At 39.5% G+C, this 15764-nt stretch overlaps 1 protein-coding gene across 17 annotated transcripts in view; it reads right to left on the minus strand.

The window, feature by feature from the left end:
* Nucleotides 1–14878, minus strand: part of NEO1 (neogenin 1) — a 234909-nt gene extending 220031 nt beyond the window's left edge. For 15 of the 17 annotated variants that reach the window (XM_021099097.1, XM_021099089.1, XM_021099096.1 and 12 more), the window contains exon 1: nt 14405–14868. In XM_021099097.1, the coding sequence (XP_020954756.1) occupies nt 14405–14534 (130 nt within the window). In that variant the 5' untranslated portion in view covers nt 14535–14868. Of the gene's footprint in view, nt 1–14404 lie in introns of all 17 variants that reach the window. The other 2 variants (XM_021099093.1, XM_021099098.1) reach the window with 2 other exon arrangements.

A 15764-nucleotide genomic window follows, 5' to 3' on the forward strand; every position in this document is an offset into this window, starting at 1 on the left:
GACTTGAAAAGACACATGTACTCCAATGTTCACTGCAGCACTATTTTCAATAGCCAAGACATGGAAACAATCTAAATGTCCATCAATAGAGGAGTGGATCAAGAAGATGTGGTACATATATACAATGGAATATTACTCAGCCATTCAAAGGAATGAAATACCAGCATTTTTAGAAACATGGATGGACCTAGAAATTATCATGCTAAGTGAAGTCAGCCATACAATGAGACACCAACATCAAATGCTTTCACTGACAGGTGGAATCTGAAAAAATGACACAATGAACTTCTCTGCAGAACAGATACTGACTCACAGACTGAAAAACTTAGGTCTTTCAAAGGAGACAGGTTGGGGTGGGGGATGGGCTGGGGTTTGGGATGAAAATGCTATAAAATTGGGTTGTGATGATTGTTGTACAACTATAAATGTCATAAAATTCATTGAGTAATTTTTTAAAAATTAAATCATCTCAATCCCTGAATGGATTAAAGTGATCTGAACTTGTTAGTGACTTTATAACAACCACATACCAGAAGAGAATCAAAGATAAATCCTTTATAGGCAAAGATAGTAGCATTCAGATTACAATTTTTTATACACAATCCCTAGCACTCAATCACAAATAAACAAGCACATAAAAACATAAGACAATGCCAAAACCAGGAGAAATAACAGACGTAAAAGCAAGCTCTCATGGGAACACATATAATGGGCTGGGTTAAAGGAATAAAGATATAGTATGCAGAATTTTAGCAGAGATCTAGAAACTATAAAAGAAAACAGACATACTAGATCTGAAAAATTCAATAAATGAAATTAAGTTCTCAATAAACAAGAGTGCTGCCTCTGGTTAGAATATAGAAAGTCACAAGAGACTGTTGCTCTTACCCTAACAACCAAACATGGCAGAAAAGCTACAAAAACCATAGGTTTTCTGAACACATCAGAATGGTGAGGATTCAAAGCCTAAATGAACTAAAGTCCAACGGAGAGGAAAAACTATTTGACGAGATAATGGCCAAGAACTTTCCAAAACTGATGAAAGTAACCATCCCACAGATACAAGAAACTCAACAAGAATGATAAATACAAAGAAAATCACAATAAGGCTCATCACAGATTTCTGAGAATCATAGAGAAAATCCCACAAGTGGCCAAAGGGAAAGAGGGAGACAAGCACATTCCCCATGAAAGAGGAAAAATAAGACTTACGGCTGATTTCTCAGCAGAAATGGAGTTTAGTGGACAACAGAATGAAACACTTGAAGGGCTGAAGAAAAAACTTTCTATCTAGAACTCTACACCCAGCAACCTCCCACCAAAAAAAAAAATTAAAGCTGAAGGTGAAATAAAGACATTTTCAGATACACAAAAGCCGGGTGAATTCATCTCCAGCAGACCTAACTAAATACTAAAGGATATTCTCCAGGAAGAAAAAAATGATTCCAAATAGAAGTTCATGAAGTGGAAAGAAATGAAGAGCAACTGATAAATATATGAGTAAATCTAAATCAATAATGGCTTCCAAAATAATAATGTCTTACAGATAGCAATATAAACAGAAAATACATAACAATAACATAAAAATTAGAAGAGAAGGACAAATGGAATTAAGGTGTTCTAAAGGCCTCACATTATTCAATGAATGGTAAAAGTAATAAATCAATGATGCATTTAAGAACCACTAAATGAGTAGTGAAAGAATACATAGCTGGCAAACTAAAAGAAGCGAAAATGGCACAACTGAAAAAAAAACAAAAAAAAGGTAAGGGGAAAAAAAAAGGAAGGAGAACATAGAACAGGCAAATCAAATAAAAGTAAATAATAAAATGGAAGATTTAAGGCTAAATATATCAGCCATTACATTAAATGTTAAACAAAAAAACTCTAAAAAAAATTGTCAGTCTAAATAAAAAGAAAACCTAACAGTAGGTTACATAAATATAAGACAACAAAAAAGGCTGAAAATAAAAGGATAGAAACTCTTAAACACTAACCAAAAGACAGTTGATACAGCCATACTAATATCAGAAAAAGTAGACTTTAATCACCAGAAAGATAATAATTCTAAATCTGTATGAATCTAATAACATAGCTTTAACATACATAAAGCAAAAATGAACACACCAAAAAAGAGGAAAGAGTTAGAAAGGAAAGAGACAAGGGAACAAGGAGCAAATATCCTTATCTCTGGAACTCCAGAAAAAGATAACAGCATATAGGTGGTAAAGTAATATAAGAAGAAAAATTTCCTACCTTAAAATAGATGTATGTTTAGAAAATAACCCACTAATAAAAGAAGTCACATCACAGATACATTTTTAAGTTAAATGAATTCAACCACATTCAACCATACATGAGAAAATATGAAATAATTTAAATAGAACAATCCATTCTGTATAAGCATGCAACATGAAATATGAACTTGTTTTTCTCCTAGTTGAGCTCAGTTCCAGTATGCCTTTCTTAGTATAAGCATCTCATGATATTTCAACTCTAGAGCTTTTTTTAAAACAGTTTTGAACAGTATAAATCCAAGTCTTTCTCTTCATTTGTTAGTCAACAAAAGAATTTGTTTCAACACTAAGAAGAAAACTTTCTATGTCCAACTTATTGAGAGATGAAATATCAGCCTCCAATGTGGGGTCCTCCTAAGGTACGTTAAGTGGTAAAATGATAACATGCAATTTTCACATGCTGGCTGAATTTAAATGAAATGCCTAACTAAAATGCAACTCCAGTGTACCAGTATTTAAAAAGAAAAAAAATGAATAAACTTCCATCTAATCATATCCTGGTGAATTTCTAAATCTCAAAAACCACACATAAAAAATTCTACAAACATGGAGTTTTCCAAAAAGATGAGGGTACCTAGTAGACATTAATACTATGTACGACATCAAATTTGAGGGAATGGGGAGGCTGTCCAGTGAGTTCTAAAAGCAAAAAGACTGTAATATAGGATTTTTATATCGATGTCAAATTACGCATATGCAGAGGCAACTTTAAAACAATTTTGAACAAAGTGGAACTACTACCAAGTTAGTGCCACAATTTTATCTGATATTTCTTACCCACAATTTTTTTTTCCTCTTTTTACGGCCACACCTGTGGCCTATGGACGTTCCCAGGCTAGGGGTCAAATTAGAGCTGCAGCTGCCAGCCTCCGCCACAGCAATGCGAGATCCAAGCTGTGTCTGCAACCTACACCACAGTTTATGGCAACGTCAGATCCTTAACCCACTGAGTGAGGCCAGGGTTCAAACCCACATCCTCAAGGATACTAGTCAGGTTCTTAACCACTGAGCCACAACAGGAACTCCCCTAATACACAGTATCTGAAGCTTACTTCTGCAGCTTTGAATAAAATCCAGAGAAACTGGTGTTTCATGAAACATACCCACATTTAACAAGAAATAAATGAAGTCTTAGGAAGAAAATATGTCCTGATAAGGTTAATTTTCAGGCATTAAAAACTGGAACAAGCAGTACCTCCAGCTTCTTTTCCAGCATCACAATCCTTAAAAGATTATCTGGCCTATGATTTCATCATCTAGTAGTCACCCTTTCACTTCATAACAAATGATAATCTTCAGAATAACAAAAGTGAGGCTTTTCAAGAAATAGTTTACTGATCAAGAACATTTTGTTTTTTGCCTTTACTCTGTCTCAACTCATACTGCTCATCTTATTCTCCTTGCCAGAAAATCCTGCCCACCTATAAAGCCTAGTCATGTCTTTAAACCAGCTCAAGTCCTACACCTCCTCAAAGAAACTTATTAACCAAATACTCCATACTAAACAAATTCTTATCCTTCTCCACATAAGCTCACACATTCAACAGCCTAATTATACACAGCCATCAGATAATATAAACCAAATTATATAAGTATTATCTAATTTTCATGTGTTTCTAGATGGCTTCTTCATCCAGTTTATAATAATAAAAACAACAGCAGTTTACATTTAAGGAGTTATTAAGATAAATGAGGCTCTGTTCTAAGCATGGACACATACTAACTCATTAATTGTTTACCTCAGTTCAGTAGAGTGCCAAGTTATTATACATGTTATTTATAGAAAATATTTTTTCAGAATTGTCTTTATAAAGCTGCCCCCTCCCTGCCTAGCAGCAAGGGCTACGCCATGCATGCAGAGGTAAGGGAAAAAACAAATATTACTTTAGCACTGTCCCATTTATTCACACAAATGTTCTTTAAGATACCCACAGGTGAAATGAACTTTATCATTACACAGCTCAGATTCTAGGTACTTATCATCTTCTGCAGACAGAGTAATGCTTCATTCTTTTGGAGACCCAATGGCGGGCATATGCCTAAGTCTTTGCCTTTGGTTTTCTTTTTCCTTACTCAGTAATATGATCTAGTTTCATGGCCTGACTATCACCTCTATCAGTTAATTTCTGAACCTATATTTCTAGCCACAGGTATAGACAGGCCTCTCATATGAGAACCAGTTCTATAATACCTAGAACTATATAATGATCTTCTGGCATCTCAGGCTTAGGTATCTAAAAAATGGAAATTATATCCTGTCCCTTAAACTTGTCTTTCCTACTGCACCTTTTTAATGATTTTTATTTTTTCCATTATAGCTGGTTATCCTACTGCATTTTCATTCTATATTTTCCACTTTAAACCACCCCAGTATCCTGAACCAAACTGGCATTCAAGTATTTGATTAACTGAATTTACTCTGAACTAAAATTATTCATCCTGTCTTTAAAAAAGTAGTAGCATCTATTTCAATTCCTATTTTTCACTCAAATCAATGAGTAAAACATTTAATTTTTTTCTTCAAATCAGAACAATTTGAAAGTTTATGAATCCATTCCAAGCAAACATGAGCAATGGATACCAGATTGACTTGATCACTTGGTGTGCTTCTCATTACATGAAAAATATGAAAAAACCACAGGTAGCCATAGGAGTTCTGACAGTTAAAAGTTTTAAATTGTTTGTATTCTTAATTATATTGTTTAATTTATATTTTAAAAATGAACCAGTGATTCAAGAAAGGATAAAGGAAAGGAACAAAAGACAAAAATAGACAATTCTCAGAAAAAATACAAACCATTAATAAAAATCTGAAAGATGTTCAACTCCATTAATAATTTTAAAATATAAAATTTAAAGAGATTTATTTTTTCCATCAAACCAGCAAAGACTATGAGGTCTGAAAATAACTAGTACGTTGGCAAGGGTGTGGGGATACAGGCATGTTCTCATTTGCTATTGATAGAAAAAAAAAAATCAGCTTTTCGGAAAAACAACTTGGAAATAACCAGCAAAAATTTTAACACACATGCTCCTTTACCCTACAATTCCACATTTACAAACTTCTATGTATATTTGAACACATGCATAACTGCATTTGTAAAAAGTGGGTTCACTGCATATATTTGCAATAAAAAATTTGAGAGCATCGAAAGGGATTGATTAAATGAATTATGCTGCATCTATAAAATGCCATATGGCTATCAAAACAGCTATGATAAATCTGTATGTACACATGGGAAGATGGCCTAAAACAAGTTGGAAAAAAGTATGCAGAGCACAACCCCACTTGTTAGTTTTGTTATATGTGTGTATATTTTTAAAATATTTAATTGCATATATAAAACAAAGTCCATAGCTATTCAAAGTGTTATCTCTAGTGAGAAGGTTGGAATGTATGATATTTCTACTTCACATATTGTTTGAAATTTTTTAAATATTTATTTTCTTAAAGTCAAACCAACAATTTTATCCCAAATTTTAAAATTCACATATGTATTTTAGCCATCAAGGTTAGAAATGCTAATAAAGACAAATTCTGTGGCTAGAGGGGGGAAACTAAGAGAGGAGGAACGCTGTTATGCCACCCCACCTTCCTTCCCATTCACATTTCCTTTTCTCCCATCTGGAAGCATAAACCTGAACTCATACTAATTTGAGGTGAGATGAGAGACTAGAGATTTCAGAGGGAAGGTATTTCTTCCCGAACAGCAACTATAACTATAGTAGGATGGACAAAAGAAATTAGCCAGGACAGGCAATACCCATCAGCAATGACAGAGAAGGAAAGAAACTTTCCTCCACCAGGCTGAAACAACCATTTCTGTTTTGTTCTTATGTTTATATTTATTTTAAATCTTCCGTTAAAAAGGTGATTAATTGCTTTTGTTATGGGGCATTTCTAAGACAGTCTTTCTATCACTTCCCATCAGCTATGGGCTTCAAAATCAGATAATACACTTGTTAGAACTGCATGTGAATTAAAGATAAAGGCTCTAAGCAAAGACCTTTGGGACTCTGAGAGATTTATTTACTTTGATGTATAGACCCTCTGGAGATGAGGGTGCATGATGGTTGAGTTCTGTGGGGGGGGGGGGCTACTGATAAAGGGTTATCACCATAAGAAGTATACACACAATCCCCTGGATACACAACACCATGTAAACTTAAAACAACAAATAACCCCACCTCAAACCAAAAAATTTCAGGAGTTAACTAGAAGATCCTCATAATTTTAGTTTTTACATCAAAAGTCACACTACAAATAAAAAATTATAAATAAAACTTACAATTTATTATTCTGTCCCCTGAATTTGTAAACAATAATGCTATCATCTAACTAGACCTTATACGTAAAGATGTATCTTGGTGATTTTTCTTTACTCACTCTGTAGCTGAAAAACAAATATCCTGTATTCAGTTTCCATGTGGTATCATTCACCCTGCTCAGGATTCCTCAGTAAGGTTTACTGGCTATTACGGACCAGTAATAAATCCTGAAAACCTGTATGATCAATCTCCGGATTTCCCGAAGACATGGATGTAGCTGCACCCCCTGATGGCTCCATTATCAGCATTCTCATACAGTCAAACATTCCAGGAATCATTTCCCTTAGAGGAAATAATAACTCCCTCTGAGAGTTCTAGTCTACTGACTTGGTAAAACTAAGTTAGGACTACTCTAAAGATGCAGAACCAAAATCATGAGAAAAGCAGCACAAGGATTCCAGAATTTGCGTTTCCACTTACAGCAGTAATGACACTCTCCCCATGTTAAATTATTATCTGTATTATCCATTATCTATGGGTATGTCTTATCTCTATTAGCCCAAAGCTTCCTAAGGATAGAATACATGTCCATTTCATCTTAGTATCTCCACAGAGCCTGGCTTTGTGTATAATTATCCCTCAAAGATAACATGTTTGCAACTAGCCAAAATTATCTAATTTTTTTTACTTTTGGCTAGAACTGTCTGACTACAAAATTAAATTTAAAAATTCTTGCCATAAAACAAGTTTAAAGGAGCTTATTTCTCATGGTTCTTTTTAACAGGAAAAGCAAAGACACACAATCTGAATTTCAGACTTCCCAACTGCTAACTCCTTTGCAAGAATACAAGTACTGATTTTTTAAAAATAAAACATATAAAACCACTACCTCCCTCTCTCTCCTTTCTTTACAAAAGGGAGTCAAAGTGGGAATCAAAATCTTCTCATTTCAGCAAGATCTATTACCTGGCCAGTTTATTCTACATCCCTTATAAGCTTAAAGGTTAAGTATCTAATATTTCAAGTAATATTGTATCTTAAAATATCTCACAATTTCTTAACACTGAAGCTTAATTCTTGAAATCAGCCCTAAAGCCGTTTTTACATTTATAAAATAAAACCATACACAATTATTTACAAGCAACTTAAAAGATTTTTCCAAATAATATCCAACTTCAGGGGTTAAATAAAAGATATACAGTCACTTGGACTTTTCAAGAATGACAAAAGGTAATTCTTCAAAGAACAAAAAGAAATGATCAGTGTCCATACACAAGAACTGAAGAGAAGTTATTTGGGTGAGATAAATCTACCACTCAATTTTAGAGACTCCAAAATTATGGAAACTTGGAGGTAGAAGGTACTTTGAGATTACCTATTTAGTAATTTGTTAAACCCTTCAATTAACAGATGAAACAGAAAAGCTCTGGGACCTGCATTTTAAGTTCACAATGAAAAATGAAAATATCTTAAAGAAGTTGTAAAAGTACTGACCAGTGGCATTACTCTTTATACCTTCTACAATAATGGAAACTGACCCCCACATACACACAAAAATTATCTTTTCACCAATAATCCCATGCAAGGGAATCTAAAATATGGAGGGAAAGACCACAGGCAGGAAGAAGTCCATTACAGCATTCTTCTCTAGAGAAAAATATTGAAAATAATGTCAATATCCATCAATGAAGAATAATAATTAGCGGCAGTATAATAAAGAGCATAGGCTTTAGACCTGTAAAGAACTGGATTTGAATGCCAACTTTTCCACATCAGAGTTGTGAAATCTGTAAAAGTCACTAGATATTTGTGACTCAGTTATCTCATCTGTAGAATGGTGAGATATTACCATCTTCCTCACAGGGTTGTATAAAGGATTAAATGCATGTAACAGAACTAGTTACACTGCCTGTTCAGTGAGTATTCAATAAAAACTACTTTTATTGGCCACTACTAATACTATATTCATTCACTAGAATATTATACAGACATTTTAAATAATGATTATAGGAAAATCTACATGTACTAGCATGGAAAGATCTCCAATGCACTAAGTGAAAAACAAGTTGAAAACAGTAAGTAATGTGATCCTGCTTATGTATAAAAAATAAAACTATACACCCATAAATGCAGAAGGAAAAGTATTAAAAGTGGTTATTTATGGGTTAAAAAGGAATTTGTTGGTGGAAATTCTGATTTATGTACTTCTATATTTTTTTTACTTCAAACAGATATGTTTTTTAAATAAATTGATGATTTAGAAATAGTGTAGTAACAAGAAAAATGACATGTACATATAAAGCTGTACATACAACATGATTATAACACAAAAATTATGTGCCATATAGACAGTGACTAGAAAGAAATATACCCAAATTATACCAGTGGGTCTAAATGCAAGTTTTTGTCTCTACTTCTAAAACTTTCTAGTCAAAAAACTCCTTTCATTCAAAATGAATCCAAAATCAGGATTATATTCCAGTATCATCTTCACTGGCTTGTGTCCCATGACAAAGTCAATTTTTAAAAATCATAAATGCAAGAATTTTCCTCACATTTATTAACTCTCTGGTCAGTATGGTCTTACCTACAGTCTTTCCCCCTGACTATTCTCCCATTGTTGAGGCAATTTTACCTAGAAGCCAAAACATCTACCAATAGCATTGTAAATACCTCCCAATCACACAAAAGTCAGTAATAAAATAAAAGGTTTGGGACGAAAACTACTAAATAGATAAACAGAGCTTCCATATAATGAGATTAATATTACCCTAATATTTTTATGAGTATAGAGAAAATTCATAAAGAAACCAATAATGATCAATTAACAGAAAAAACTATACTTTCAAAAATTTGATAGAATTACCGCACATTTTAAGTTCATAAAAAATGTTAAAACCATTCTACACAGACATTGTACCTTAAAAGCAAGTTTATATCTCATTTTTCTGACCACTCAAGTAAGCAAGGTCTTATTCTTGCCTGCCTATTGCCCCCAACACATATATGGGAACATGCAGAACCATAAGTAATATCCAAATCCCCTGCCTCCATGTCGCTAAGTCTTTCTTCACCATCCCACATCATGTATTCATTTTCATATGGTTTACTAAAAGCAGTCACATCTATCTCCTTTGAGCATTCAATCCTATAAATCTATGAACTCTTTTATACCTCGTTCTATTACGCAGGCAAAGCAAGACATTAGTCTCTGTTTACAGATGAATTAGTATGATCATTGATCTTTCCAAAGATGACAAAACCAATAAATACTAAACTCGCAGACCTCTCCAGAAGAAGATAACCAAACTCACAAAAGGTCAAAAAACTAAGTCATACAAAGACTGGCTGAAAGAATTGGGATAATTAATTTTGAAAGAAGAAGGGGACAGAAACACATATACACATAAATTTTGTCATCACACATGTAAAGGACCATCATATAAAGGAATCCAATTTGTGCTTGTAAGGCTCCGGAGGGAGGGGTTAAAAACAAAAGCAATTCACTATTCATTTGATAAACAATTACTGGCAATCTACTCTGTGCCATGTGCTTGTGCTACACCAGGTAAGTAAAGTCCAAACCCTCAAGAGATTCAGGCAAGCAAAGGAAACAGGAAAATAAGTTAACCCAAGAAGAAAAGGACCAGAAAGCCATGGAAATGCAAAGAATGATGACTCTCTCTTTGGAGGAGGGGCTAGAAGAGAAAAATCCACTGAACAGATGAGTAGGAGTTTCACAAGGGTACAAGGTGGGAAGTGGCATTAATAGGAAGAAATATCCATATTGCAAAGGCATGAAGACCTGAAGCTCTGCAGTTAACCTGGAGTGATGGAGCACCAGGCACACATTAGAGGCACCAAGAGAACAGGCTTTAAACTGGAGGTGTGGGAGGCCAGTGGTAAAGAACACAAAGGCTTCACAATCTTCATGCCAAGAAGATTCAAGCTCTGACACACTAATAAGAGACTAAAAGTAAGAGAGTGGCATGCTAAGAAAAATATATAAGAAATCTCATTTCAGCAGGAGGAAAGACTTCTGGAGGTTAATGGTGGAGATAAAGAATAATTACACTGTTGTTACTTTAGGTGGGGTGATGATGATTAAAGAAATATCTAGGAGGTAAAAATCAAACAGAACTATTGCCTATGGGAAGAGGACAGGGAGAGGGTCCAGGATGACTTCTACATCTCAATCTGGTTGAGTGGTGAACAGTGACATCCAGGACAGGTAACCAAGAAAGACAAGTCCACGCAATCATTCAATGTGTTGTCTGGAGAGAGGGGATGAAGGAAGAGGAGTAAAGGTAAGTGTATCTTTGGTCTTGAGTAATGTAAAGTGCCCCTTCAGTGAAGCTATAGAGTGGCACATGAAGAATGGACTAGGGCAGTTATTAGCTTACAGTAGCAACTGAAGACAAGTGTACAGAATGAAATCAACTTTACTTATTTATTTTTGTCTTTTCAGGGCTGTACCCGCCGCATATGGAGGTTCCCAGGCTAGGGGTCTAATCAGAGCTGTACCTGCTGGCCTACGCCACAGCCACAGCAAAGCGGGATCCGAGCCGCTTCTGCAACCTACACCACAGCTTATGGCAATGCTGGTTCCTTAACCCACTAAGCGAGGCCAGGGATTGAACCCACAACCTCATGGTTCCTAGTCGGATTCCTTTCCACTGTGCCGCGACGGGAACGCCGAAATCAACTTTAAACACCAATATTTCAGGCGGGGGGGGGGGGGGAGAAACACCTGAAAACAAGTGAAGAACAGATCAGAGAAGTATGAGATAGATCAGGAGATAGATGATGCCAAAAAAAAAAAAAAAAAAAAAAAAGGTAAGAGAAAAAAATCCAAATTAAGAGTAGGGAGGGTGAAAATTAAAGTTAAAGGTACTACATAAAGCAAAGTTTACTAAAAAGAAGTTATTCAAAATAGGAATAGACTATCTTATGAGGTAACAAATCACATCATCAAATAAATGATTCAGGTAGAAAGAATCATCTATGTAAGATGTTGACAAGAGGACTATCTTACTTTAAATGAGAAGTGTAGCTACATAAGCTCACAGTACACCTCTGAAGTCTAGGTAAAGCTACCCTTAACATAATTAGGACATTTCATCAAAAACTCTTTTGCAATCTGATGAATGGGATATCTGATTATTCTAACAAAAATTTTGAAAAATTTCTACGTATTTTATGTAACTCAGAAGCAACCAATATTGATTAAAATTTTTCACTAATTCTACTCTTGTAATACAAAAAGTTGCTATGCAAGTGTGGAAATAGCTGATTGAGTCTACTTCAAATTCAAGTTGATTTCAAATGAGTTCTCAACATTGTCTTCCTTTCTCCATTCTAGTATCCCAATCTTATCCCACCACCACTCATGAACCCCTTCACTCTGATTAGAGAAGGCCTGCATTGCATGGGCTGTACTGTCATGTCATCTGCCCTAGGTTCCTGCATATCTTCAGTAATCTGCCCTTTTTTCCTTCCCAAAGCCAGACTGCATGCTTAATCATTTCCAATCCTCCACCACTGCTATTTTCTGTAACCAGTCCTTCCCTATTCCCTCCATTTCCTCATGTCTACATGCCTACCCTATGTTGGAAAAACATCCCATTTATCCTGTTGACACACACTCTAGCCTCCATTTCAAGTATTTCCTTACTCTAACACTTATTCACTGTAATCCCCTACAGAAAGGTGTCTGAGTCTACCCTCTAAAGAAATAAAAAATTTAAACAAATGACATGTGATTTACCGAAACAGCATGTTCTAGGTGCTGCTTACTCCCTTCTCAATTCCGTTGATGTCTCCGCGTCTCTGAAGCTTTTGAAAGAAGTGACCAACCCCCTTCTCACTGCAGTTATTCCTTTTCCTTTTGCAATGAAGCAGGATGGTTTGCAGAGAGCCAGAAGATCTGTGCTCTAGACCCAACTACAACACTAATTAGCTGTGAGCCTCCTCACCTCCACTCCTACTCAGATCTCACTTCTGAGACACTCTAACATCCAGTCAGGTTAGGTCCCTGCTGTATAGGCTTTCTCAAAACCTACTGTAATCCTTAGCAGTGTTTACCACAACTTAATTACTGTATCATTAGTAGCTGAATGGCTATCTTCTCCCCCACATACACAGGCCAGACTGCACACTCCATGAAGGCAGAGTAAACATTTCAGCCATGCTTTGCACCCCTCTCATCAGTGAAAAATAAAAGCCCATCAACTGAATTAATGTTGAAATAGATGTTATGACTGCCTAAGAGACTGATTATTTTTATTAACCTAAGGAATAAGATTACTAGCACTTTATACATATAACATTACTGACAAAATTTTAAACAGAAACTCCATCAATCACCTATCACACACTTAATATAATGAATTACATATAAAAATTTACATATAAAATTAGAGTCTTCCAAGATAATTACATTTTTCTTGCATCTACAAGATAATTACATTTTTCTTGCATCTTGTAGGTTGGATCAATTACCTACATTTCAGGACCAACATGTGCACCCTGTTTAGGCTGACTGTGTAAGTTTGATACTAAAACAGTTATTTATATAGCTGTTTTGCTAATACCCTTGGTACTTTAGGTTTCAAGCATTTAACTTTGGCAAAAAACATGTGTTATATATATTACCTAAGAAAATTTTAAAAGTTTTTTTATCAGCCAAGTTATACCGCAATGTGATTTTAAATACAAAACAGGGGACAACAAGCTATGGTTTAGTGTTTAGAAGCTGCCAATGTGCCTGATACTACGACTTTCAAATACAAAAATTTTAGATCTCACCCAGGTAGGTGAAAGTTGCCCAGTTTTATGATACACCACCTTGGTCAAAGAATTTGAACAGATTACATGCTGATTTGCCCTTCATCTCCTAAGCGTGTACCGCTCCTCAATTACACTATAAGGTCTTTACGGGCAGGTGTGCAGTTTTGTTAATTGGTCCCCTTAAGTAAGTGGGAATGCAGGCGATTTCAATAATCTATGATATAAAAAAAAAAAACCGAAAATGGCTTTACGGCTAAATATATTTAGATATTGCCACTTGAAAACAATGTACAAGTACTTAAAATCCGATGCTTAGACAATTCCCTAGGTTAAGAGCGGTTAATAGGCTGTAAATATAGTTGTAATCCCCAGGAAAGATGAGGCATTTTCATAACGGAAACACTAACAGATATAATCACTTAGAGCTGTTCTCCAAGGCGCCCTCATCGTTAAGTCAACACCACTGATTATGAGGGGACAATTGTGTCCCTCTGACACACTCTCTCTTCCGCAGCCTCTGGGCTACAAATCCCGCACGAGTAGTCCCCCGAGATCAACCAGAGCTTCCCTGGGAAATCCCTGGCCAGAGAATGCGGAGTTCAAGCCCCCCTCCCCCTTCCTTTCCTGAAAATTAATGAATTGGCCGTACGATTGTTTATTTAATGAGGTGTGTAGTGGCCTCTACTGGTGCTTGTGTGAGCACAAGAATGTCCCACTCTTACAAGTGGGATGAGCCTGGGGGAGGGGAGGGAGGCGAGGGGTGAACCTGCCTCCGGGTACAAAGCGCAGAACTAGACCCTGGAGCCCCCGACGCGCCCCCACGGCCTCTCCTCCTCCGGCGGCGCCCCCGCCTGCCCACTTCACTCTCCACCCTGCACGACCCCCTTTCTCCTCCACAACCCGGGACCAGGGAGAGAAGTTCTGCACGTTTCCTCCTGGAGCCTAAACAAAAACACCGTAGCTGCCGCTGCCGCCGCCGGCGGTACCGATGCCGCGCCCCCGCCCCCACCCCGCGCCGCCCGGGCCCGCACCCCGCGGCCGCTGCTTACCTGGGGACTGCGGTGGAGAGCCGCTCCTGGTGGCCGCGGCGCCCGACGCCCGGCGCCCAAGCAGCAGCAGGCAGCAGAGCCAGAAAGAGGAGGTGCTGAGGAGTCGCCGGGCTCCCCGCTCCGCCGCCATCTCTTCCCCGCGAGCGGCGGCGGCGGCCGCCGCAGCGCCGCGGAACCCTCGCCTCCTTCCCTCCCGCGCGCCTCAGCCGGTCCCTCGCTGCAGGCTCGGCTCCCACGGCCGCCGCCGCCGCTGCTGCTCCAGCCCGGCTCGGCCCGGCCCTCGCGGCCCCTCTCGCGGGAGGGGAGACTCGGGGGCGCCTCCCTCCTGCAGGGGGGCGGAGAGGGGAGGCAAGGGGGGGAGTCAGTACATTCCGTGGCGAGGCGGGGGGGGGGGGGTCGGTCGGTCTCCAGGTTCCAGGCGCCGCCACCCGCCGCCGACTCCGGCTCCACACACCAGCGCGAGGGGGGCGGAGACCGCGGGCGGCGGGGGTGGGGGGCGGGGACCCGGGGCGCGCACCCCCGCGCACGCGCAGGCGCGCGCCTCCCTCGCCCGCACCCCATCGGCTGGGCGCGCGGCCCGCCCTCGCTCCAATCCCGGCTGCCGCCTCGCGGGCCGAGTCGGCGGGCCCGATCCCCTCCCCCTTCTCCCGGGAGCCGAGGACCGGCGCGGGGCGCGCGCGCCGAGTGCTGCTGCTGGCGTCAGGGAAACCCCGGAGAAGCGGATCCTCCTCCTCCTCCTCCTCCTCCTAGCCCCCGCGCGCCCCCGCCTCTCTTGCTTCCAGAACCGGCAGAAATCCTCTCACCACCTTTCCCCCCTCCCTTTCCCTCACCTGCCTAGACGCCTCGGGCTGCAGAGACCTGAGAGCGAGGGACGCTCCGAGCCCGGGCTTGTCCGGGAGGCCTGAGCGGACGCGCACCTCTCTTCAGCCTGGGCCTAGGGCCTCTATATAGGGCCTCAAAGGAAACCAAATGGTCTCCGGGAGGAAACCTGGGTGCGCAGAGGGTCGGCGCGGGGATTTATATGCTGGCCAAAAACAATAGCGATCCCACCCGGCTCTTGCTGGGACCTGGCGCGGCTCCCGTGGGAGGCGGCCCGCCGCGTCGCCGCTGACCTCCCGCTTCCCGGCCGGGCCGCCCTCGCCGCGAGCTTCCCGGGGACAGAGCCGGGCCCGCCCGGACTGCGGGGCCCGCGCCCCCACCCACGGCTCTCGGCCGGCGTCCAGGGAAGCAGGGCACAGACAAAGGTGCCCGGTGTCCACTCCTGAAGCCAGTGCGGGGGCCCGGGCCGAGCCCCGTGACTCCCAGCGGCTGGTCCTCGGACTGTAACTGAGACCTTTCACCTCTATTTTTGCGGGTCACC

This window comes from Sus scrofa, chromosome 7 (genome assembly GCF_000003025.6).
Source record: "Sus scrofa isolate TJ Tabasco breed Duroc chromosome 7, Sscrofa11.1, whole genome shotgun sequence".
In the NCBI taxonomy this organism is placed as follows: domain Eukaryota; kingdom Metazoa; phylum Chordata; class Mammalia; order Artiodactyla; family Suidae; genus Sus; species Sus scrofa.